Source organism: Onthophagus taurus, chromosome 11, assembly GCF_036711975.1.
Source record: "Onthophagus taurus isolate NC chromosome 11, IU_Otau_3.0, whole genome shotgun sequence".
In the NCBI taxonomy this organism is placed as follows: Eukaryota; Metazoa; Arthropoda; class Insecta; order Coleoptera; family Scarabaeidae; genus Onthophagus; species Onthophagus taurus.
The window spans coordinates 27443432-27471073 of NC_091976.1; the positions used below are offsets into that span (position 1 = coordinate 27443432).

General features: G+C 34.8%; 1 protein-coding gene across 12 annotated transcripts in view; it reads left to right on the top strand.

The window, feature by feature from the left end:
• LOC111415790 (immunoglobulin superfamily member turtle) overlaps positions 1-27642 on the top strand; it is a 62472-nt gene that overhangs the window by 15316 nt on the left and 19514 nt on the right. For all 12 annotated transcript variants that reach the window (XM_023047642.2, XM_023047648.2, XM_023047644.2 and 9 more), the window contains exon 2: positions 18382-18532. In XM_023047642.2, coding sequence (XP_022903410.1) covers positions 18430-18532 — 103 coding nt within the window. In that variant the 5' untranslated portion in view covers positions 18382-18429. The remainder of the gene's footprint in view (positions 1-18381; positions 18533-27642) is intronic.

Genomic DNA, 27642 nt, shown 5'->3' on the forward strand with positions numbered 1-27642 from the left:
ATTAGTTACGTAAGATATTTTTTATTTTGTGTTTATTACATTGATAGATTGTCTTTGTCCCTCCGTTGTTTAATCCGTAAAGAATCAATTAAAAGTTAAAGTGGAAATTTTCTATTTATAATGTTTTTATTAAAATAAAAGTGTGGTGAAAAGCTTAACAATGACTTTTACTTTTGCCGTCGTTGTCTTTTATGTCGGTAACGGTGTCAAGGTCTTCGTCCACTACCTGTGCCTGACAATATACCGAGATCTGACGCTTTCTGAATAAACGTCGTGCCAAAATTGAAAGTGCTATGCTTCCGGGATTCCTTTGGCGCCCACGGGAAAGGGAAGATATGGGACGGAATTTAATATAACAATTATCAAGGCGAAATCGTAAAGAATTTTCAGATTTTGCTTAAAACTTTGACGCAAATAGACTTAAATAAGGTCGATTGGTTCGTTGGCCGTCCGCCAAATTGGCGAAATTAAAGCAAGTAAAGGTCGCGCTCTAAAAATATTTTTAAGACACCCACTATAAAAATTTACGTAGTTCAACAAACATATCAGATAATTAAAAAGAACGGGAACATAAAGCTTTTAATATTTCCACATGTGTAATTTCCTACCCTACTAAGTAATAAATTACGAAAAAAGCTGCCTCCCGTTATAACTTAGTTTTTCCCTGAAAAAATAAAATTTTAATGGTAGATTTAAAATCCAACAAGTTAACGCCGAAGAGTTTCTATTTTTAACAAATCTCTTCACCCCTCAATTGTAAAGGGACAACCACCGAAGTGCAGCCGTCGTAAATCAGGTCCGCAACGTTCTAATTTAGGGCGCAAAAATTAATTTCAAAGTCATTAAAACTTGCCCTGGCAATTAATGAGGGTGTCCCTTATAAATTTCTTAGATTCCAGCTTTGGCTACAGCGCTAATTACTTCTCTTGGCCGCAAACTTTTTAAATAAGTACGTCTCTGAAAAAAGAATGCTATAAAACGGCCATCTGTAATTAGAAATATCATCTTTGTAAACTGATTAATATGAAACATGATTTCTGATTCCCCATATGTATGAAGGAATGTTTCAAATTAATTAACTGCCAAGATAAATTCCCGGTTGTATCAACAGTCACAGTGTGCTCTATGCAAGTACTATCAAATTTCTGCAGTAGTCAGCGAATTGTTGTACAGAGATCTCCAGTCGTAGAGCGCCTCAATCAATTGGCTGAGTAATGGCTTACATAACAATGGAATCCATTAATGCCATTAGCATACGCAAAGCTAATTCATCCCGCTATAACATAATCGCAATTTCCAATTATATGTAACCGAATTGGTAGTGTTTACGTGTCAATAAACGTTAATATTCTTAATTATTGGTTGTAATAATTGTTTATGAGATACAATTATATAAACAGATTTTTTTTTGTATTTTTTTTATTATTTTAGGGGTACGTAGTAAGTCAAAGGAAGCTTTAGCGGGTTGAGGTGGATACGGTGTAACTGCCGTGTACAATTTCCCATTTGATATACTGCGTGGTTGTTCCACCTCATTACCCCCAACGTACTGAAGGAGCGATGGCTATGCATCACGTCAGAACCAACGCTAGCACGACAATACCCATGTAACTCATATTAGTCTAAAACGAAACCGCAATGGATTGGACAATGCCATGAATTAGAGCTACATCTAACTAAATAAATGGGAACATTCAAGTTGTCTATTGAAAATGCTTGAATAAAAATTTCTACCTTGCAGGTTTAAATCGCCCAATTATATAAATTAAACGTTTTCAATAAAAATATAGAGTGTCTACTCTTAATGTAGAATGCAACCTAAATTCAAAAAATAATAACGATTCATATCATTTTGGAACAATATAAAAAGATTGATCGATCGGAACAATAAAGCCAAAAATCTAGATACCAGACAACAATTTTGCAGAAATATTCTGATCATTCCAAGCAAACAAAGATGAAACTAATTAAGAACAAAGATTGAACAAGGTTCATGTGACAGAAGGATTAGGCGAATGGAACGAACGAGGAGATTATCTCCTCCAGTTCTGGCAAGAAAACTATTGGTTATAACTAATAAATTTTTTAAATTACCAATACGTCGCTTGTATGCATGGAAATCGCCACAAAATAATGAAGAACATAAGTCAGAAACTAAATCGATTACTTTCTCATTAATTAGAGATACAGGAACGCAATGAAAGTGTCAAAACATATATCTTCTTGTTGCAGAAGTGGCGGTGAGGGTCAAAACACTGAATGAAAACTTCATCAAACTAAAGCACCGTTGACAGCTTTTCTCTTAAACTCAAGAAAATAGCAAAATAAATTAATAATTCTTCAAAATTGTTCAATTGCAACCTCACAAAAGTAACTGTACTAGTACTTCGTAGGTCCAAGAAATCGGAATTTTTCCCCATTCTGCTTGCAATGCAACTTTTAACGTTTCCTACTATCAATCTTGTGTTTTCTAATTGCTTTTTCTAAATAATCCCACACCTGTTCTATGGGGTTAATATTTGATGACTGTAGTGGAGAATATAACTGCTTAGGAACATTATACAAAAGACGTTCGCGAACTACATGAGCTGTATACACTCTTGAAGCAGCCATCGATCCCCACATCATAACAAATCCACCCCCATGTTTAGCTGTTGATTGAAGAGACCTGAAGATATGTGGCAGCATAATCCTACAGATTATTTTTCAATACTGATGGGTAATTGTGCGAAAGATATTACCTTTCAAAGTAATTTGTACTCCCTCCCCTAAGGAATAAATCGCTAAACTTGAAAGAAGAAGAGTTGCTGTGTTCCCTTGACATAAATTTCTTCAGGAGTTATCACAATTTTCCAAGCTATAAACTCTTCTGGAGTAATGTTGAAGACTTGAGTGTTCCACTTGTCATACGAGCAATGTCCCGTTTGAGGTTTCCCAGCAATGTTCCAGGTTTCAGCAGATTTTATCATATCTGCATGTCAACGATAACAGCATTATTTCTAAGAACAATACGGATAAACTATACAAGAAAAATGAGCACAAAAACATTTGGTAGATGATAAACGAATGAAATGAGGAGATTATGATTACCGCATCTCAAATTTAGATATAAGTTATTTCAAATGGAAGGGTAGTAAGTGCGTGAAATTTTGCAAGCTATTCAGTCCAGACCTCACTCAAAATGTACTGCGTGCAATGTTTATTTATGTTGTAATGAAAGAAAGAACTGTTTTTTTGAACATCATAATGTGATTTAGCCAAAGCAAGTATTTACTAAAGTAATAAAAAATGTATTAATTTTATATTAGTAATAACAGTTTTTATTTACTGCAACCTCGCTAAAATATATTTTAATGTCTGACGGTACTCTCATGTACCATTATCCCCATGGAATGGGGGGATTGTCATATTTTGCTAAAATTGATTCCAAAGGCCTTTACTGAGTGTATTTTGATAGCGATAATTCTGTTACAAAGCTTCACAATTTTTTACTTGTTGGGACACAAAGGGTTAAATCAGCTATTATGGAACCTGGTAAGAAACATCAGAAACCTGAGACAAAGACAAATCGTAAGGATTGGATGACTGGTGAGATATTGGCGCTTATGGAAGAAAGAAGAAATTTGAAGAATGAAAACAGGCAGAAGTATAAAGAAGTATTGATGGAGATCAAATATAAATGCCGCCAAGCAAAGGAAGAATGGATAAACGAGAAATGTACCGAGATAGAAAAATTCTCGATTTCCACAGTGTCCATAAAACGATAAAAAAAACTTACTGGAACTGTTCTGAGACTAAATACATTCTTACAGATCAAGAAGGAAACTTTGTGTTGAATATTGGGAATCAACTGATTCTATGGGAAAACGACATTAAGACCCTTTTCAATGAGCAGAGAGGAGACATAGAGATCAACAGTATCCCAGTACTAAAGTTGATTGAAGAACAATACCAGAAAAATAGCTTCGGTCAACGTTTATAACAATTTCTAAGAAGCAAAACGCTAAAAAATGTGAAAAATACCATACGATACACAGTAGGAGCTATAAGAAGCTGGAAAAGGATATTATGGCTGATACCCAGTTTAGCTTTAGAAATGATTTCGGCACAACGAAGCTTTATTTGCCTACAATGTCTTGATGTCAACCAAAATGTACAGGGTGTCCAAATTTCGATGGGTTTGCAGGGTATCTCAGTTATTATGAAAGATAGAAAGTTGCAGCTTTCGCGAACCTGAACTACTTTTTTGTGAAACTTACAATGGCGCAAACCAAATTTTCATAGCCCTCTTCGTTTTTGATATACATATATATATTTTCATATATAAATTTACGATTTTCAGACACCTCTTGTATCTTGGCTATCCGGAAACTTAGTAAGAAAGTAAAAACGTGTTCTAATAGATTTTTTCACGTGAAATCCAATGGTGCACGTAGAATTTTTCTAGTCATCGCGGTTTTTGAGTTATAAAGAGCTGAGTATTTTAGAAGTTGAGTATTTAGTATTTGAGTTTTGTTTATAACTCAAAAACCGTGATGACTAGAAAAATTCTACGTGTACCATTGGATTCCACGTGAAAAAATCTATTAGAACCCGTTTTTACTTTTTTTCTAAGTTTCCGGATAGCTGAGATACAGGAGGTGTCTGAAAATCGTAAATTTCAATCACAAAATTTGGTTTGCGCCATTGTAAGTTTCACAAAAAGCCGCAACTTTCTATCTTTTATAATAACTGGGATACCCTGCAAACCCATCGAAATTTGGACACCCTGTACAATATTAATAAGAAATAAAAGATAACAAATATAAGTTGGTTGTTTTATTTATGTTACTGATTACCTTGATTATCTCGTAGTGCTATCCAGATAGCTTCACATACTTCTAGGATAAAAGAAGAAATTGTGCATCGGGGTACTCTGTATAATTGTTCCAATAATCCAAAACAATCCCCAGTAGCAAGATGTTTGAGGACGATTTGCAATTTTATTCGTGGTGGTAAAGCATCTCTCATCACAGTACTTTCTTTTTGGATTAACCATTTTTAGAAGCTCTTCAAATTTTATTTTATTCATTCAAAGATGATTGTTGTATGAATCTGGATCCTCTTCTGCCAATTCTCTCAATAGACAGTTTGAAGCTCCCAAGGTATGTCTTCTTAATATCCAGCCTTCATTTTTGTTAACTCCTTAATTAAATGATCACAAATTAAGGTCATTCCCAACAGTACGACCTGATTCGAGGACATCTTCCGCACAAAGTGAGTTGAATAGTTCATTTTGGTGGATACGTATAAACAGCATATTTTTAATTTCTGCGCCTTTCAACAAAAGTGACTCAATTTGGTTGAACCGTGTAATATCGCCATCAAAGTCAGCTATTATGGAATCTTGTAAGAAACATCAGATACCTGAAAAAAGAACAAATCGTAAAAATTGGATGATTGGTGAGATATTGGCATTTATGGAAGAAACCTAAAGAATAAAGGCAGGCAGAAATATAAAGAAGTACAGAAGGACATCAAATGTAAAAATGGATAAAGGAGAAATGTACCGAGGTAGAAAAATTACAGAGACTGCATAACTTCCACAGTGTGTATAAAACGACAAAAGAGATCAACAGTATCCCAGTACTAAAGTTGATTGAAAAACAATACCAGAAGAATGGCTTTGGTCAACGTTTATAACAATTCCTAAAAAGCAAAACGCTAAAAAATGTGAAGAATTCCGTAATAAGTCTAAAGTTTAATCTTTCTCAAAGTCTTAAGATCTACAAGAAGCTGGAAGAGGATATGGCTGATACCCAGTTTGGTTTTAGAAATGGTTTCGGCACAACGAAGCTTTGTTTGCCTACAATGTTTTGATGTCAACCAAAATGTATACTCCTGCTTTATTGATTATAATAAAGCATTTGATAAAGTGAGACACAAATAGTTGATGTAACAGAAAAAACACTTGACATACAAATAATAGTATACTTCGTTAAAACTATCTTTTCAAGATAAGAATCATTTCAATTTTTGAAATAGCTTTCAATATAAACCGCAAAGAATTCCGACAGGAAAATCCCTTTTCAATCCATATTAAGGTTTACTAGCCTCTTGCATTGTATCCAACGAGAGTCCTTTGAACTTGAAGGATTTGAGGAGCGCTTACTCAAGATAAGCAATATTTTTCTTTCCGAATCGCTGCTAGGAAAATTCGATAAGTAAACGTATTCGTTGAAACGATACTTTCCGTATTTGCGAGAGGTTTCTTTGTCTGCAGGTAACCACCGCCACCAGCCGATAAGACATCCGGTGGTTTGTTTTAACCCTTTCAATACGAAGAGGGTGGAAAGAGGCTCGGTTTTCATCCTTTATATAGCTAGTTCCCGGGGGAATTTCTGCGCGCGCCGTCTATAAATTTCGCAAGAGGGCGCCGTGACGAACACAAAAGAGAAACCGACGGGCCTGGTCGTTTGTTTTTCATTAGACGTCGCGACGCCTCCCAAGGTACGAACCGCCACCGACGAGGACGACGTCGACAACGTGAATGGCGGCTGTTGACACCATCAATTTTTCAACACCACCGCGACGTCGCCTCTTTTCTTTCCCTTTTTTTATTATTATTACAAGCTCAGGGTATTGCACGACACGGGAAACCCTCAACTCCTCCTGTTATTACTTTAAAAGTTCTACTCGTTCGTGTTTCCCTGCGGATTGTCTTCTATATCGAGGTCATTTACCTCGTATATTAGGAGATATTTTGTTATATAATGTTAAATAATAAATTTATTAAAAAAAGAATTCTTTGATATTTCAAATGATGATAAAAAATTAATTGGAAACGTTTACTTCTAACACTAAAAGAAACCATCATCTGATAGACGGACAAAGAGAGATCAGGAAATCCGTTAGACCTCGGTTTGTTTTTTATATATATTTTTTTATAGTTTTCCGGTTATTCGCAGGAGATGTTGGTATTTCTGTGAAGAAAGGTGCATTGGCCTAGGATGGCCTAATGCTCGTCCGGCTTTGGGTTACCGGCGGCGGCAGGCTCTGACGTCACGGTCCCACCCATGACGTCACGTTGCCTATCGATCCGCGGTCGTCGCGATGCTTCTGCAAATAACTGGGCCGCGGCGTCGTTTCGAAGAAACTGTTACGACGACGCCAAAGGAAAATTGGAAATGGTCCCTTCTCGACACCGAGTTTTCCACGAAATCGTTAACCCATAATCAGCTCCCAGTAACACGTCAATACACCAACAGAAAACGTCTTTTACAACGATCGATTTAATATTGTTTATTAACACTTCCACGAAATGCTTTTCTACTCGATCCACTTCTGTATACATAAATTAAATCACCCTAATAGAGTTTATATCATATCCCAGTCTGTTTGGGGGGGTTGTTTTAGATTTTGGAATGGACCAACCAACACAGAGAGTAATTTTATTAAAATCCCTTGCTGTTTTAATTTGTAAGCTTGGGGCGTCCAGGCTGCGCTTTTGTTCCGGGTGAATTAAACCGGAATTTATGTCCGACGTGGATCCTTGCTCGATCCGCAACCAAGTTGTATACATCGTTGTTTGTGACATTAACTGTCTGTTTCCGGTGGTTTTTACCTTTAAATTGGAACATCATCTAACTGTCAAATACAATTTCTATTTAATTTTTTGGAATGGTATTCAGTTATTCCTAAAAGTTACTTTAAATTTTGATTGCTTAAAATCTATCATATGATAAAAATGCTTTATCATTATGATAGCTCCAACTTGATAATTATGATATTCCAGATCATTATTACAGATTGATGAGAGACCAGCAATCAAACTGTTAATAGAAAAAGTCTCATTGAAACACAACTAAGTGTTGCAGATTCAAGACTTTGAAAGAAAACACTATACTATGTTAGACCGATTTGATTAGAGTATTAGGTATACCAATAATCGTAAATTTATAATTGAAAATTGTAGACATCTTTGTCAACAAATCAACATGTTGACATTGTAACCCCACATGAATTGAATGCGGTTAACGTCATCGCAAATTAGGTGTGATATATCTATTGTAACAATTATGCTTGGATTCAAGTTTAGATTGATCGATGTACAGGTGTCCACAATAATTCCAATTTAATATACAGCACCGCGTAATAGGGAAATTTTATTAGTATAGTTACAAACCCGGTTAATGTAAATTGGAAATTATCCGAAGAGTGAAATGTTTTCTCTCTCCCTCTTGTTCTATTTTATTATATTACGTAGTATACTGTCGTTGACAACGCAAATTGTCAAAGCCTATTTAACGGCGGTAATTGCTATAACAAACGGCCGAGCGCTCGACCAGTGCTGGTTTTGTTTGAAAAAAGAAAACATACCGAACATGGACGGGATGTATCGGTACTATTGGATGACGCGTCGGCTAATTATTACTGGATTGTGTTGATGTGTAAATTTGTTTGTTTATCGGTATCGCATTCTGTTTGCCAAACTAAATTAAACTAAGCTTATTTGATTTTCTGTTCCTAAAGGAACCAAACCAGCTGTCCACACCGTTGCGTTCTTTATTACTTTGTTCTACTTTTAGTTCAATAAAAATATACAACAATAACAACTAAAACTAGATTTTGAACTAACACTAGCACTAGAATCATTCGAGTTTAGCCGTCTTAAAAGACCCTAATGTTTCTGGTTCTATGTCTTTGTTCTAATGAGAATGATAGGTAGCGCTAGTTAGCATAAATTATCACTATTTTGCATATTTTTATTGCACTAAAACTAGAACTACAGTTTTAAACACTTCTTGTTTTACACTAGCACTGTCACTAGAACTAACACAAGACCTAGAATCATTCGGGTTTAGCCTTCTTGAGAGACAGATATCCGGTTATCCGGCCATTATGGTTATAACTTGTGGTGCATTTTTGAAGTGATATCCTATTTTGCCACATTATTGCGATATTTGAATAAAAATGAAATTAATAAAAAAGCTGATAAGATATGTCAACTTATTTGGATCCAAGATACAAAATGAACTTTTTGGTGCTGATTTAACTAACGAAGCAACTCTAAAAAGAGGATACTTTAATTAATAATTGGCGATATTTCCACAAGGATCCTTCAAGAAATGAATTTTATAGCGAAATTTGGAAGTTATCGATGAAAATTGCAACATCGAAAATTTTATTAAAACTTCAAATATTGTTTTCTCAAAAACTAAAAGTTATTTTTCAAAACGGGTTGGTTCATTGGAAAGATGACACTTTTATTAACACTTTAGGAAATTTTCATACTCATATTCCCAGAACTGGATTTTATACGAATTTTTAAAACTTCATCGGCGAAAATTGCAAAATTCAAAAAAATTGTCGATCATTTCAAAAATTTATTTCTCAAAAACTAAACGTGATTTTTCAAAACGGCTTGTTACATCAAAAAGAGGATACTTTAATTAATAATTGGTGATATTTCCACAAGGATCCTTCAAGAAATGAATTTTATAGCGAAATTTGGAAGTTATCGATGAAAATTGCAACATCGAAAATTTTATCAAAACTTCAAATATTGTTTTCTCAAAAACTAAAAGTTATTTTTCAAAACATGTTGGTTTATTGGAAAGAAGACACTTTTATTAACACTTTGGGAAATTTTCATACTCATATTCCAAGAAATGGATTTTATACGAATTTTTAAAACTTAATGAACGAATATTGCAAAATTCGAAAAAATTATCGATTATTTCAAAAATTTATATCTCAAGAACTGTAAATGATTTTTCAAAACGGGTTTTTGCATTAAAAAGAGGATACTTTAATTAATAATTGGTGATATTACCACAAGGATCCTTCAAGAAATTAATTTTATAGCGAATTTTGAATGTTATCGATGAAAATTGCAACATCGAAAATTTTATCAAAACTTCAAATATTGTTTTCTCAAAAACCAAAAGTTATTTTTCTAAACGTGTTGGTTCATTGGAAAGAGGACACTTTCATTAACACTTTGGGAAATTTTCGTACTCATATTCCAAGAAATGGATTTTATACGAATTTTTAAAACTTAATCGGCGAAAATTGCAAAATTCGAAAAAATTGTCGATCATTTCAAAAATTTAATTCTCAAAAACTAAAAGCGATTTTTCAAAACGGCTTATTGCATTAAAACGAGGATACTTTAATTAATAATTGGTGATATTTCCACAAGGATCCTTCAAGGAACTAATTTTATAGCAAATTTTGAAAGTTATCGATGAAAATTGCAACATCAAAAATTTTATCAAAACTTCAGATATTGGTTTCTCAAAAACTAAAAGTTATATTTCAAAACGGGTTGGTTCATTGGAAAGAAGACACTTTTATTAACACTTTGGGAAAATTTCATACTCATATTCCAAGAACTGGATTTTATACGAATTTTTAAAACTTAATCGGCGAAAATTGCAAAATTCGAAAAAATTGTCGATCATTTCAAAAATTTATATCTCAAGAACTGAAAATGATTTTTCAAAACGGCTTTTTGCATGAAAGAGAGGATACTTTAATTAATAATTGGTGATATTTCCACAAGGATCCTTCAAGAAATGAATTTTATAACGAATTTTTAAAGTTATCGATGAAAATAGCAACATCGAAAATTTTATCAAATCTTCAAATATTGTTTTCTCAAAAACTAAACGCTATTTTTCAAAACGGGTTGGATCATTGGAAAGAAGACACTTCTATTAACACTTTGGGAAATTTTCATACTCATATTCCAAGAAATGGATTTTATACGAATTTTTAAATCTTAACTGAAAGTGATTTTTCAAAACGGTTTTTTGCATTAAAAAGAGGATACTTTAATTAATTATCGAAAGTAATAACAGCGACAGTTCTGTTAGTAATGAATGTGATAATGAATTATAAGCAAAGAGCAGAAAACTAGACGAAACTGCAAAAAGAGATTTTGTATATAATAATAATAATATTTATTGACAACTAGTACAGAGATTATAACTCACAAAATAAAGGAAATAAAATAAAAATAAAAAATAAACGTAACTTCAAAAGTTGTCAAAAAGAGTCGAGTCAATGCACCCAGTAGGGTACTATTGCTTTTCATCGACCCTTCAAAATTTTGAAAAACAAGAAAAAATAAATAATAATAATACATAAGAGAAACAGGACAAAGGTACTTAATATAAAAAGCAAATGTAGTACAACATTTTGAGACAATAAAATTATACACCTAAGAATTTAAATTTATATAAGTTTCAATTAGGTCGCCTCAGCTGAATTCCCTCTTCTGTTGAAGTAGCAAATGTTTTAAACTCTTCTTAAATTTTATTCTTCTTATCGTATTGGAATTGTTACAATGAGGTTGCTAATGACTATAAAAAGTCCCATTGAGGTTGAACTAGATTATTATCTGCAGTATCCAACACCAAAAAGAGATGCTAATTCCTGTGAATAGTCCTCTGAATGGTGGAATATTAAGTAATAGGTGGAGTACTAATAGTAAGCATCAAGTTTTGCACTAGAACTAACACAAGACTTAGAACTAGAATCATTCGGGTTTAGTCGTCTTAAAAGACATTCGGCTAGTGTTAGGTCTAGTGTTAGTTCTATTTCTAGTTCAATAAGAAGATACAACAATCTAGCCCTGAATTAAAAATATTTTGTTCGTTATATCTGAACGCCGTTCTAATCAGATTCGTTATATCAAGATTCTAAGTAGTGTACTATTATAAAAAATAAATCAGTGAAGAGAAAAAATATATGTTTATCTTGTTAATTTTAATTTAAAACAATAAATCGTCTGCGGCTAAACAAAAAAATCAATACGGCGAGGCGGGGAATAAACGTCACGTTTCAACGCTGGTACAGGTTGTGCGAATGTAGTTTTTTCCCTCCCCCCGCGATCCACCCCTTGCTTTTGAAATATGAAACTGTTGGCGTGCGCCGACACGATTGTCCCACATTTCCCCAATTTCAACGAACAAATCCTCTGTCCGATTAAAAGAAACGTCCTCAATCTATCTTTATCTCTAATCCATCACCCACCCAATTTATCACTATATCATTTTAAACCGAACCTCACCCCGATTTTAATCAATTTACAAGTCACCTATTAGTAAACGGAGAAGATTAAAGGCAGAAGTTGATAACGGAATCGAATAAGGGGTGAATCCTCTGGTTGACGATGAGGCGGACCTTCTTGCACGCCGGAAACGTAACCGAAGGGGACGTAATTAGGTTCCGGATGTAACGTACTAATCGTCGTTCGGTCGAATCGCTCCCGCAAAAACCGAACCACCCCGAATCGACGATGAGGAAATTGAGAAAATACTAGATTTCCCTTGGGGGTCGTATCTCCTCGGTAATTAGCTGGGAAATCTCGAATTAAACGCGAAACGCGGGGTAGATAAATATGTCTTTATACGGCGCAAACGTGCAATTGATTTGAAATAAAGAAGAGAAGCGGAAAAGGATTCCAATAATTACAGTTACTCACAAAATTGAGCATACAGGGAAGATACAGCATTACTAAATCACCCCCATGTTTAACTGTTCCCACCAAATTCTTGTTTTTTGAACTCACAATTTCGATTCCTCCAAACTATTTTCCCTTCTGAACCCTAAAGAGTAATTTTAGTATCATCAGTGAACATTAGGGCTAAATCCGAATGATTCTAGTTTGTCTTGTGTTAGTTCTAGTGATAGTGCTAGTGTAAAACTAAAACCAACACTATACCTAGAACTAGAAACATTCGGATTTAGCCACACGTCTTTTAAGACGGCTAAACCCGAATGATTCTAGTTCTAGGTTTTGTGTTAGTTCTAGTGATAGTGCTAGTGTAAACTAGAACTAACACTAGACCTAGAACTAGAAACATTCGGATTTAGCCGCACGTCTCTCAAGACGGCTAAATCTGAATGATTCTAGTTCTAGGTCTAGTGTTAGTTCTAGTGATAGTGCTAGTGTAAAACTAGAACTAACACTAGACCTAGAACTAGAATCATTCGGATTTAGCCGCACGTCTCTCAAGACGGCTAAACCCGAATGATTCTAGTTCTAGGTCTTGTGCTAGTTCTAGTGCTAATGCAATACTAGAACTAACACTAGAACGAGAACTAGAAACATTCGGATTTAGCCGCACGTCTCTCAAGACGGCTAAACCCGAATGATTCTAGTTCTAGGCCTTGTGTTAGTTCTAGTAATAGTGCTAGTGTAAAACTAGAACTAACACTAGACCTAGAACTAGAAACATTCGGATTTAGCCGCACGTCTCTCAAGACGGCTAAACCCGAATGATTCTAGTTCTAAGTTTTGTGTTAGATCTAGTGATAGTACTAGTGTAAAACTAGAACTAACACTAGACCTAAAACTAGAAACATTTGGATTTAGCCGCACGTCTCTCAAGACGGCTAAACGCGAATGATTCTAGTTCTAGATCTTGTGTTAGTTCTAGTAACAGTACTAGTGTAAAACTAGAACTGACACTAGACCTAGAACTAGAAACATTCGGATTTAGCCGCACGTCTCTCAAGACGGCTAAACCCGAATGATTCTAGTTCTAGGTCTTGTGTTAGTTCTAGTAATAGTGCTAGTGCAAAACTAGAACTAACACTAGACCTAGAACTAGAAACATTCGGATTTAGCCGCACGTCTGTGAAGACGGCTAAACCCGAATGATTCTAGTTCTAGGTCTTGTGTTAGTTCTAGTGATAATGCGAGTGTAAAACTAGAACTATCACTAGACCTAGAACTAGAAACATTCGGATTTAGCCGCACGTCTCTCAAGACGGCTAAACCCGAATGATTCTAGTTCTAGGTCTTGTGCTAGTTCTAGTGCTAATGCAATACTAGAACTAACACTAGAACGAGAACTAGAAACATTCGGATTTAGCCACACGTCTCTCAAGACGGCTAAACCCGAATGATTCTAGTTCTAGGCCTTTTGTTAGTTCTAGTAACAGTGCTAGTGTAAAACTAGAACTGACACTAGACCTAGAACTAGAAACATTCGGATTTAGCCGCACGTCTCTCAAGACGGCTAAACCCGAATGATTCTAGTTCTAGGTCTTGTGTTAGTTCTAGTAATAGTGCTAGTGTAAAACTAGAACTAACACTAGACCTAGAACTAGAAACATTCGGATTAGCCGCACGTCTCTCAAGACGGCTAAACCCGAATGATTCTAGTTCTAAGTTTTGTGTTAGTTCTAGTGATAGTACTAGTGTAAAACTAGAACTAACACTAGACCTAAAACTAGAAACATTTGGATTTAGCCGCACGTCTATCAAGACGGCTAAACCTGAATGATTCTAATTCTAGATCTTATGTTAGTTCTAGTAACAGTACTAGTGTAAAACTAGAACTGACACTAGACCTAGAACTAGAAACATTCGGATTTAGCCGCACGTCTCTCAAGACGGCTAAACCCGAATGATTCTAGTTCTAGATCTTGTGTTAGTTTCTAGTAACAGTACTAGTGTAAAACTAGAACTGACACTAGACCTAGAACTAGAAACATTCGGATTTAGCCGCACGTCTCTCAAGACCGCTAAACCCGAATGATTCTAGTTCTAGGTCTTGTGTTAGTTCTAGTAATAGTGCTAGTGCAAAACTAGAACTAACACTAGACCTAGAACTAGAAACATTCGGATTTAGCCGCACGTCTGTGAAGACGGCTAAACCCAAATGATTCTAGTTCTAGGTATAGTGTTAGTGTAAAACTAGAACTATCACTAGACCTAGAACTAGAAACATTCGGATTTAGCCGCACGTCTCTCAAGACGGCTAAACCCGAATGATTCTAGTTCTAGGTTTTGTGTTAGTTCTAGTAATAGTGCTAGTGCAAAACTAGAACTAATACTAGACCTAGAACTAGAAACATTCGGATTTAGCCGCACGTCTGTGAAGACGGCTAAACCCGAATGATTCTAGTTCTAAGTTTTGTGTTAGTTTTAGTGATAGTGCTAGTGTAAAACTAGAACTAACACTACACCTATAAGTAGAAACATTCGTGTTTAGTCGAATGTTTCTAGTTGTATACTCAATTTTGTGAGCAACTGTAGATTAATTTTGTTTTTTTGTTACACAGATTGTTTTGAATGAATTAAACGAAGTTGAGAAACATAAATATGTAATACAACCAGCAAATTCAATTAAAAATGTTTTGTTTATTGTAGGACAAAACAATGCGGAATAAAGTGATATAGAGAGCTCTGTAGATTATAGATAGATGTTTTTCACGGTGTGAAAGTTGTTTTTAACCTCCACTAGAATATTTATTATTTCCTGGCTTTAGTTAGTAACAGAGTTTCATTTTATCGTGTACACAAACTGATGGTATACCCTCGAGGCGACGTCTGCCTCAACTTTATTCAACTTTTAATACGTATTTTACCTGCACCGAGCAACGAGCGTCTAATTAACGCGATTTTTTCTAGTATTAATTTTTTCTTTCCCCGTTGCTTTCGGGGTTCCCCCTTTTCCTCGCGGTTAAAGATCGATCCGCCATTGTTCTTGAGGATACCGTCGCGACTCTGATGTGTTAATTTGGCGAATTTCGTGCAAGTTTTGATCGGCGTCTGGCGGAGGGCACGCGTTGAACGAACCCCCGGACTCAACCGATCAATATGACGGGAATCGCAGGGGCGTTGTTGGGCAGCGCTAGTGTCGGCCCGGTCCGTGGCGCGAGAGGTCGCTGGTGTCGCGCGTCGTTTCCCCTAAACCACCCCCGTACAGGACGACGTCACCTGTCCGTGCAAGTGCAGTTAAACGAGACCCTTCGGTACTGGAAAGTGCGAGACGCGTTGCAACATGTTCCCGGGCGGCGATTTTAAGCTTTCAATCGTCGCGATTTTTTCTATCTTATAAATTGTGGTAAAAAAGAGCGCCCTCTGGTAACCTGGCAAAGACCGCCGATTGTATTTAAGGTGTGTTCGTCGCGTTTCTGATTGTTAACCATTTCTCAAAGAAATCTGCGTTCAATTCATTCCTCCTGGATCTAATAGGTAGTTATGTTACTTAGTTTAAAAAAAAAAAGAATTTTTTGATTTGGCAAAGTGAAAAAGTGACTATTTCTGTGTTATCATATTAATTTTACATTCAAAAACATTTATTATACAAACAATTTTAAATCAATTCCTTTATTACCGGCTCCTCCACCAAAATTTAACTCCATCAAAAAAGCTCAAATTTAATAAATATCAAATTTTTTCTTTACACACATCAAAAAGTAAACTGTAATTGAACTTTTTTGTTAATTTAACGTATAAAATGAACACTCCAGTTTTCGAATTGGTCCTAAAATGAACTGTTAGAGTATAGATGAGTACAGGGACACACAATAGGCAACTTGTCACGTGAAAAGGGCATGCGATTGACAGGTCATTCTGACCCCGGGACAGAAACAAAGTGTAATGAAAACGCGTTGTTCCCTTTTAAATGGAGAGTCTCCTCTCAGTTAAATGACCCAGTCACCCCCCAAAAATCGATGGGAATATTGTGTATTAATACCCTGGTTGTTCTAGATTAAAATTTCTTTTAAACTAACACTAGAACTAACACTAGACCTAGAACTAGAATCATTCGGGTTTAGCCACACGTCTCTTAAGACGGCTAAACCCGAATGATTCTAGTTCTAAGTCTAGTGTTAGTTCCAGTTTTACACTAGCACTATCACTAGAACTAACATTAGACTTAGAAGTAGAATCATTCCGGTTTAGCCGCACGTCTCTTAAGACGGCTAAACCCGAATGATTCTAATTCTAAGTCTAGTGTTAGTTCCAGTTTTACACTAGCACTATCACTAGAACTAACATTAGACTTAGAAGTAGAATCATTCGGGTTTAGCCGTACGTCTCTTAAGACGGCTAAACCCGAATGATTCTAATTCTAAGTCTAGTGTTAGTTCCAGTTTTACACTAGCACTATCACTAGAACTAACATTAGACTTAGAACTAGAATCATTCGGGTTTAGCCGCACGTCTCTTAAGACGGCTAAACCCGAATAATTCTAGTTCTAAGTCTAGTGTTAGTTCTAGTTTTACACTAGCACTATCATAGCACACTAGCACTATCATAGTGCTAGTGTAAAACTGGAACTAACATTAGACTTAGAACTAGAATCATTCGGGTTTAGCCGTCTTAAGAAACGTGCGGCTAATCCCGAATGATTCTAGTTCTAAGTCTAATGTTAGTTCTACTGTTTCTAGTTCTCGGTTTAGTGTAGTGTTAGAACCTAGAACTAGAATCATTTGGGTCTAGCTGTCGTGCGGCTAAATTCGATATTTTTTTTTAGGTCTTAGTTGTTCCCTTTTAAATGGAGAGTCTCCTCTCAGTTAAATCACCCCCCAAAAATCGATGGAAATATTGTGTATTAATACCTTGGTTGTTCTAGATTAAAATTTCTTCTAAACTAACACTAGACTCGTTATCGTTAGTGTTAGTTCTAAATTTGCAATTCCAATATAAAAATTTACATACAATGTTTCAAAAAATAAAACAAAAAAGATCAAACGAACTTTTTTAACGGATTTAACATTGTTGGAACATACAAAATTGGGTGTTGGAAACGGTGCAATTATCTGGATGTTTACATGCATTGCGTGTTACAAATTTTATCGTTGATCTCTTTGCACAAATCCCGAATTTGATTTTAAAATAATTCCGATTAATATTTTTGTTTTTGCAGGTTTTAATTGGATTTTTATACTTTGTTAAACCCAAATTTGTTTTGTTGGTAATAAATATTCGATTTAGAAATTTCGATTTTATTTGTTGGGTATCGAACGTTTTGGCTATCAATTCTGGCTGCCAGAAATCCCTTAACGCCTGATTGGAATTGCAAATATTGCGGCATTTGCTCTACCCAATCTTCCCCTATTCCCAATTCAGTTATGGTCGACTATTAAACCTCAAAACGGTGAATGTTAATTATTTTCTATTTTAATATTGATTGGATTTAAAACTATAGAAGCCGCTTAGGCACTTTAATTTAAATTCAAGGCACAAAGAAAAATTTAATAACGTTTAAAAATATCAACACTCTATCGACCGTATAAAATGGAATTTAGTAAAAGCATTGCCAGTTCAGTTTTGTAATCGAGATTTGATCGGATCCAAAACAAATACATACACTCGCATACCCTGAATGTAGACTCTAGGCACAAATGGAATTGTTCCGTTAGCGGCTTCAATAGCGATCTTATTTTTAGAAATTCCGGTCTCGCGAAAATTGCAACTCGATAACAAAACGCGACTCGCTTTGTTCGGTTTATTTTTGATTTCTCTATTGAGAAACGTTCTTCGTTATTATTCTCAATACAAATCCAAGCTTAAGCAACCCAACAAAGCTTTTGTAAATCTTTATCGAATTAAAATTAATAAATCTTTAATAATTTTTTTATTATAGGAAAGCTGGCAATGAAGTTACGCTAGCAAAGAGTATGGAAGAGCCGGGATGGGCATGTGCACAGACCCAAGGGGCAAATTTCGTCCATTGACCATCGGATCGTCTGTACCATTGCTTACAACCGCAGCGTTCTACATTTTTATAAACACAGGTAAGACAACTTACAAAGTTCTTTTTTTTTTAAATTTATTAGAATAGGAAAGATGTTCGTTAAAAGTGATATTATCTCTTTAAGCACTTCCCGGACAAATACGTTATGGAATCGCGTAATTACAACACAACTTCCTGTATTAAATGCAATTTAAATTTGAAATGAATGCGTGACCCTTGTGTATTTTTAATCTTTATATTATGGAATCAGCACACCTGGTATAATTAGTAACAACCGATACTACCACAATTCCTTAGTAGTCACAACTAAACTAAACTAGTTCACTAATGTATATAATTTTCAGATATTCCAATATTGATATTAATAATACTCAATTTGTTGGATATTCTAACATGGTTTATAAATCCAAGGATTTATTTTCATTTATTTGTATACCATCTGTTGCAACAAATTCTGGAATTCTGGAATCCTCAAAGCTTTTTTCAACCTAGGACAGCTCAGTCTTCCAGCCATATACTTGAACTTCCCTTCCAAATGCAAAGAGAATTTAATTGCATCAATCGCATATATAGTTCACTATCGAGGCGGGATGCAACAAATTCTGAATTCTTTGTCATCATCAGAAAACCAGATCAACATATTTTTCTGGAACCTCCCTACTCAAATTGGTACATTAATCTCACTTCAGTTTAAAGTTAAAATTTTTAAAGGTGTGAAGCAGAATTTTTCGTATTTCATACTTACAGTAAAGTTAAAGATGGGAGCCTCAAGATTCTTTCGAGATCTTCTGTAATAATAGGCTTCCACGTTCGCTTGTTAACGCCACTCTCGTCCTTTCCAACCGAATCGATCTACGACTTAACTTTGTGATGATGAGAACCCTCCAACACCTTTGAAGTTTATGAAACTTTCCTTCATCCCACATGTATCTGATAAAATGGGCAAGATTTTCTTTAATAGTCCCTTGAAATTTACAAAATTCATATTAAAATCTCTAAAAAGTTGTGAAAGACCTTAATCTTCAATTAACTAGGTATTATTTCTGCACAAAACTCAGATAAGGAGTTTAATAATTAAAAACTAGATTGTCGATGTATTGTTGAAGAATTGACAAGATAAACATTAGAAAGAGATAATAATAATAGACTTTATTAGAATGGAATGGCACAAAATACAAATAAAACTAAACATTTTTTGATCTTTACTTTAAACGGTGACAAGCTCCACATTTTCAATGATTGGGGTAAGCTATTATAAAATTTAGGTAAGTTGTAAGAGAATGATATCTCAAATAATGTAGTAACATGTAGCGGTGGTGTGACAATACCCTTGCTTCGAACATTTAAGCTATGGACATCAGTGCGGAATATAATCTTATCATACAAATAAGATGGACATTTAAGCAACAGTAACTTATGATAAAATGAAACCATATGCTATATGCGACGGTTAAACATATTCAGCCACGTCGAAGCCCGAAAATCATTCGGACACATAAATTCTGAACACGCTGAATCCTTTGTGATGTTCTATATACTATATCACAAAAGCTAAAATGGCTCAGCACTAAGGAATAGCAAAACATAACCTTTGTGCTGCGATTTAAAATATTCCTCATGCTAAATATGAGCTTCAAAGCAGCAAATGAAATTTTTATTTTGTCCAGGATGTGCTTTTCGAACCTAAGATTCGAGTCGAGTTACAATCCTAAATTTCTAGCACACTCCCTAACACCAATACATTTACCACCAATATTGATGTTAAAATTTTCTGCAAGAGAGTCTCCTGCTAAAGAGCATAATCACTGATTTATTTGAAAATATTCGTAACGAGTGTTTAGTAGATACATCTTTCAGATTATTTATGTCCTCACTCAATTTAACTTGAGGAGTGACCATGTCCTTAGGCAAGAACGATAGATAAATTTGGGAATCGTCCGCATAAAAATGTGACTCTGAATATTTCAAAACTGTCGAAAGATAGAATTTTAACCGATTGTTGTCTGTCTGACACATAACTATCAATCATGCTCACAACAGAATCATTGAACCCAATAAAGGATAAGATAGCTGATAACATCCTATGATTGACAGTATCAAAAGCCCTACTGTAATCTTGCAGAACCAATCCAGTAAGCCTGATCCGCGCATATGTCATCAACTATATGCGTTAATGCTCTATCGCAACTGTAATTAGCACGAAATCCAGACTGTGTCCTAGGCAAAATATTAAGTTTATCAACAAATTCCCGAATTTAATCATTCATAATTTTTTCTAATACTTTAGACAAAACCGGTAAAATCTCCGAGACAGGCACAAAAGCAAACAATTCATTAAAAGTAGACTTTTTCATAGTAGTATAAGCCTGAACTAAGTCTGGATCAGCGACCATTGAGTTTTCAGCAGCTTGTAAAAAATTATCATTAATGCCTTCAACGTCATTCAAATATTGCGGAAGTATCTGCTCTTTTGATTTGGTAACATTCAGATGCCTTAATGATTTCCAGAGATCCCTGAAAGTTTTATTTTTAAAAGATGACTTCTGCTGGGTCTTTATTGCGTGTGCAACATGTTTTCTAAAAGATTTGTATTCATTAAGTGCTAGTTCAGTTTTAGACTTTTTGTATTTGCTGTAAAGACCATCTCTAAGCCTAATCATGTCTCTAAGCAGAAGAATAGATTTTTTACTAAGCCTTACCATCTTTACGGGTGCATGAGCATCGAATAATGCTAAAATTAAATGGTTAAAGTATTATAATTTCACATCAACATCATCAATTCCATACACCAGGGTAAACGGCTGCGATTGAAGATCCCACGTGAAAAAATTCAAGTTAAATGTAGCAAAATCTCTGTAAGTTCTGATCACCAGGCTCCTCCCCTCATCCAGAACACTAAGGCAAAAATATATCAATTCATGATCAGTAAGGTCATGAAGAGACCATCTGGTTAGTTGAGAAAATGTGTTTGTTGGGGGGTTTATACTTATTTCTTTGGTTCTGATCTGTCATTGCAAACCTTCAGCAGAAACACCATTGGGTGTTCTCAGTATCTACAGCTAACTATCTTGGTCTGTCTTGGGTGCACGTTTTTATTCAGGAAACATTCTTAAAACAAGCGTTTTGGTAATTTCAACGTTTCTATGAAGCAACCTTGATTTGAGCTTTATGGAAATCAGCTTCGACTTATTGAAATGTGCTGGAGTTTTGAGGTTGAGAATCTTTAAAGACGATCCTCAATATTACCCAACCCAACATTGCTCGCCTTTCGAAGTTATTGATTTGTTGATAACACGATGCGTTTTTCTTCTTCCTTCGAAGAGTTGTCAGCATCTTCTTTTCTGAAGGTGTAGGAACCTTTGTGATGTAGTCAACATCGAGTTTTTTAGTTTCCTAGATATCCATGAAATTTACTTTCAAATCAAGAATACATATAAAATTTTAAAATGATATTAAAACAAGTGTTCCAAATTGTTTCCAATATTTTGTATGCACAATTGGGTTCGCTGAATCCACGATGTCCCACTAGCGTGGCCTATACCAGTATCTAATTTTATAATTCTTGCTCAGTATTAACTTCCTCAATATTCACTTCCTTAGCTGCAATGTTAAATGTCTGTATGCCATCCTCAGTATCAGCCAAGAGGACGACATCATCTGCATAGCACTCAACCTTGATTTTGTACTTTGTAATGTTTGCCCTGTTCTAATTCTTTTATCCTTATTTTGTCGAACGTTTTGGTTAGATCAATCCATCTAATTCTTTGATACATTTTCGTCAACATTGGGTGATCCGTACATGTCATTCTTCATCTCGTTACTAAATTTCGCCATGCATCATTTGTGTAGGCAACTTTTGCAATCAGGAGGACATGAGCAAACAACCCACTCAAATGTATGTAAACATTTTCTTGCAGAAGATGCAATAAGTATGGTGGTATCAGTTCTAAACAGATGAGAGTAGTTTGGTGTTGCTGTGTAAGATGATTTCTAAAAGGAAAGACTGTACTCTTTGGAGATGATATGATAGCGCGGCCTAAACCAGGGTGTTGGAGGATTGTCTCAGCAGCAGTTTGTATCTGATTTCGCAAATTTTTCTCAGTATTAATTCGGTGACGTACATTATGCTTTTTAAGTGATCCCAAAAAAAAAAACAAGAGGATTAAGGTCGGGCGATCGAGATGGCCAGGCCAATAGATTACCTCGACCTGTCCATCTTCTGGGAAGCACCTTATCTAGATGTCGCCGCATATATCGGATATCTAGGAAATCAAAAATCTTTTACTACAATTTTCTTCACCTATTAGCCATTATTTGAAGTAAGGAATAAATGTCCAAGTTTATGCGTATAAGTTGAGAATCACCCTGTATAGTTTGCAATTCGATTATCCATAAATACCGTGAAAAGAGAAACTACTAGTAGACACACAGCGTTTCTTACTTTCGGACTTAATTCAGTAATCAGCAAAAAAACGTAACTCCAGAAATACTCACTTTGTACAACGTGTTAAAGATTGTACAAGATCCAGCAATAAGAGGTTATAAATAAAGTTTTGGTCTTCGTAGTGCTGCCAACAAAATAACTGCAAAACTTGCTGCTGCTTTGTAGATCATTAGTGCTACAAGTTTTAAAGTTTCCCTTAACAGCCAGATACTTCCTTGAACATGTAGTATCTGTCCAAGTTGAACCACTGCCATGATATTCTACCAATTCAGCTCCAAGTTCCGCTACGTAAAAGATCGAATTAGTTTCTCATCACGGCGCTATCACTCATTATTAAAACTTTATTTTTTATGTCCAACTAAAATCAAGAGATATAAAGCAGTATTGACCTGGCATTATTAATTTATCTGCTTTTTTAATAACAGAAACTTTAATGCAGAGTCTTTTATAATTAAGATAAATGATGAGTTATCTTTTTAGGTTAATTACTTATTGATGGGTGATAAAAAAAAATGTTGAATTAAAACTTTCGATGAAAACCGAACGAAATTAAAATAAAAAATAAAAAACAATAAAGTTTTGGTTTATGGTCACGACAGGTACCGGTTTTGGAAGTACAAGAAGCTATAAATTTTAGTTGTCCCGGTATTAAAAAGTAATTTACTGGCAGGCGACCAAAGGTAATTTCTTGGGAATAAATCACGTTCACCGTTTAGCGGTTGTCATGAAATAATTTGCCAAAAAGAGATGCACGTCGTCAGTCAATAATTTATGAACGCCTACGCGGCGAAAACATCCCGATTTTTATTATTTTCATATCAAAAAAGAATTTCAAAATTAATCTTGACCAGAAAAATCTGCACCGCGTCAGTTCAAAACCGTAAAAAAAGTTTTGAAAAAAAAAGTAGGTAGATATGTAGGTTTGATTTAATTAAAACGGACATATCTGGCAACTTTCCCATATTTTCGTTTTAATGCAAAGTTTAATCTAAAAAAAATACTCAGTCAGTCGTAAACTTTTCGTAAATGGAACCGAGAAAACCCACAAAAAGTTTAAACGACCTATAATTACATCCTTTTTTTTAACTTTACTTTTTTGCGCAAAAATGGTGGATGCGCCCGTAACAAAACGGTTCGTTTCAAAAATTTCCGTCATAAAACTGCAATTTATCTTTTAGAGTACCGGCGACGTCAAAACCGTAACACCTCGAAACGGTAACACCTTAAGATCGTAACGTTTTAAGTCTTCCCCGACGACAAAATATCGATTTATTTCAAACCTTCTTGCAAAGTCCCAGTCATTATGGATATTGAGGCCTTGTGCTTAATACATTATATTTAAAGTTGCTCCTTGTTCGTTTCGGAGGGTAAGAAAATTAGCTGAACGACTTCCGCGTTTTAATTTCCTGGGTGTCCGGGGGAGTTTCGAAAGTTTGGTGTTATTAAGGAAAGAACAAGATTTGCAACTTGACGATGAGTTAAAATTCCCACCGAGTTAAAATTTATTTATAAAAAGAGACTTTGGATATTAAATCGGGTTATGTTAAAATAAACTCATTTTAAATTGGGAATGTAATTCCTATATTGTGATTTTATCGTTAATAATTATTATTCTCCAAAATGAATAATTGTGGCATTAACTATAATAAATTGTATTATTATAGGATTATCCATTAAAATCTATTATTCTTGTTGTTTGGATTAATTGAAAATAATTCTAAATAAACTACATTATCAATAGCCATTCTTGATATAGCTTCGTTATTAGATTAATTTTAACTCGGAAGTTCTCAAGCACGGCTTTAAGAGGTTCGCACTTGAGGAGATAAGCACTCGATGTAAAAGGAAAAGAGCTGCTTTATAGGTAGTGTTGGTTTCAAGTGGCTAAACGGTCAATAGATTATGAAACTGTAATCTTTTTTCTGTCAAAATTTGAAACATGTAATTACAACTACACGAACACGCTTCTTATTAATTGAAAAAACGTTGTTCTTCACGCCGCCCCCACCCTTGGGCGAATTTATCGCACCCTAAGCGAAGGGGTTAAGCTCGCGATTTATGGCAATGGCGCCAAGGGGGGAAATGGGGGGCCTTGTTTTGTGTAATAAATCCCTGTCGGTTAATTTTTCATTAAACACGTACATCTCAACAAAGAAAACTGGAACGTGACAGGCAAAAATGGAACACGCAATAAAAGCTTCTCTGTCGGTGCCATGTTTAATATTTTCAGTGCGGCCCCCCTATTTTTTGACATGACAAACGTTCTACCGTTTCATTATTGTTGATGATGTTTGTTATTAGAGAAATCTCATTCTTATTTCTTTCAGGTTGAATCAACATTTAGTTGAGATTTAATTTTGATTAATATTTGATAGAGATGCCGCGAATAGTTGTTATATTATTATTCGACTTAAAAAAAGGAATATAAAAAGTAATTTATTTGGTATCAAATAATAATATCACACTTGTAGTAGTCTTGAATTTACTTAATTAAGGTTATGAGAAAAGAATACAATGAAGTTAAAGAAATCAGTCTCATATTATTCTGATTTTACATTTTTAAATGCTTGCAACCTTTTTCTTGTACCTATTTTACGGGGAATACCTCGTTTTGTATAACAAAGCGTTTAATACTGTAGAGAAGTGTTTCCCAACCTTTTTAAATCAGAAATAAATTGACGAACCTCTTGTGTAGTTGTTACTTACAGGTAAGAAAACCTAAAATCATACAAGACAATTGATACAACACTCTTAATTCATAACAAAAAATATAAACATAATCGTCAAAAATCTAAACACAAACTTTACATAAATTAAGACTAAAATAATAGATACAAGAAAATCAAAACACAAAATTGACACAACACTCTTAGTGAGATACTTGCGCCTGTTTGCTAGAACACAGAAATTCAATGTTAAGCTGACAGTTTCAGTCTTAAATCATTTTTTGCATTTAATCTGATTCTGTATTCATCTTTCAAGTAAATATATGTGGAAAATCCTTTCTCACATAGATATGTTGTGCAAAAAGGTAATAAAACTTTGATAGTCTTTAAAAATCGCTTTTAAGGAGCAATCATATCATAACTCAATAAGTTTTTCTTTTCGCAGTAAAGTTAAAGAGATCTCCAAATTTAGATATTTTTGGACAGGACTACATATCCAATATTATTCTGAATTTTCGGATAAACAGCTGCTGAGAGAACTAAAATATTCCTACTCACTCATCTGCAGACATTGGATCTAAAAGTTGAACTTTTTTAGCATGGATTCAATTCTATCATGCACACCGAAGATGGTGACACCTGTGATAAATTTAATTCACAAAATATATCAGCTAAATATGCAAGCTTTTGCAGTCAAAGAATTTCAGATAGACAAGAAGATATATGAAATGGATGGTCAATAAGAAATGCTTGAACTTCAAATTTTAACTCAAACTGGCGTGTCAAAACTTTGCCACGGGAAAGCTATCTAACTTCCGTGTGAAGTAATAAAGAAACGTGATGGCTTCCAAAGTCTTCACAACGCGCATGAAATAGATGGGAATTAGTACATCGTGATTATATAAAGTTTACCATTTTTACAGCATCACTTAAAGTAGTAGACATGCCAATGCTTGTCTCTATATACTGACTTGAATGTGTCAAGTCTTGAAGTCTTGTTTCGTTGCTCTTCTTTACCCGTGCCACAAAACCAGAAAATTTTCCTGTCATTGATTTTGCATCATTTGTGCACACACATACACAATAAGACCAGTTTGTTCCATTTTTTTTCAAAATAGTTATTAACCATATCAAATATTGCTTCTCCAGTTATATAAGGTTTTAAAGGTTTTGCAAAAAGTACATCTTCCTGAATGGAATTCTCAACAGTGTATCTAACATGCACAAGCAATATTGCAGCGTTTGCTACATCGGTCGACTCGTCAATCTGGATAGCCAGGATTCTCCACATTACTTGCCACATCATAAATTCTACGCGATACTGTATTATTTGATAAACAAACTAGGTCAAATTCTTTTGATGCCTTTTCTCCAAGCATACACTTTACAATATCTTTTGCGCATGGTCCAAGTAAATTTTCTGCAATTGTATGTGCCTGTCCAGATTTTGCAATTCTATAGCTTACTCGAAATGATGCCTCAAGCGCCATTTTACTATGTTCCTTTGAAGCTGACAGAAAAGAAAGTACACTACTCTTTCTATAATCAGCCAATTGTCTTCTAAAATACTCGATAGGTTTATCCTTGTATGTCAGATTTTGATTTCAAGGTGTCAACGAAGAAGTGTTGGTTTTAAGCTGTTGTTAGCAAGCACTTCATTACAAATTACACAAAGCGGCTGAGGTTCTGATTCTTTCCTTTGAGATGTCAATTTTTCTGGTAATAATGGACATTTAATAAATTGCTGTTTTTATATCTATACAACTCTATAATATATATCTTATAAATTGTTTTAAATCTTTTAGTTCTATTCAATTTTTACTTTACCACTACTTCTATAAAATTCCGCCATTATAATATTATTATTGCGAAGCCTTTTGAAACAGCTCGCAAACCACCGGTTGAGAACCACTGCGTAGAGGATTGCCGCAATACACTATTCTTGACAGGACGTACTTCACTGAGAAAATCATTCCAGACATGTATGAGAGAGTGGTTAGCAAGCTAACTATCTTTGGACTTGTCCAGTAAATAATGCCG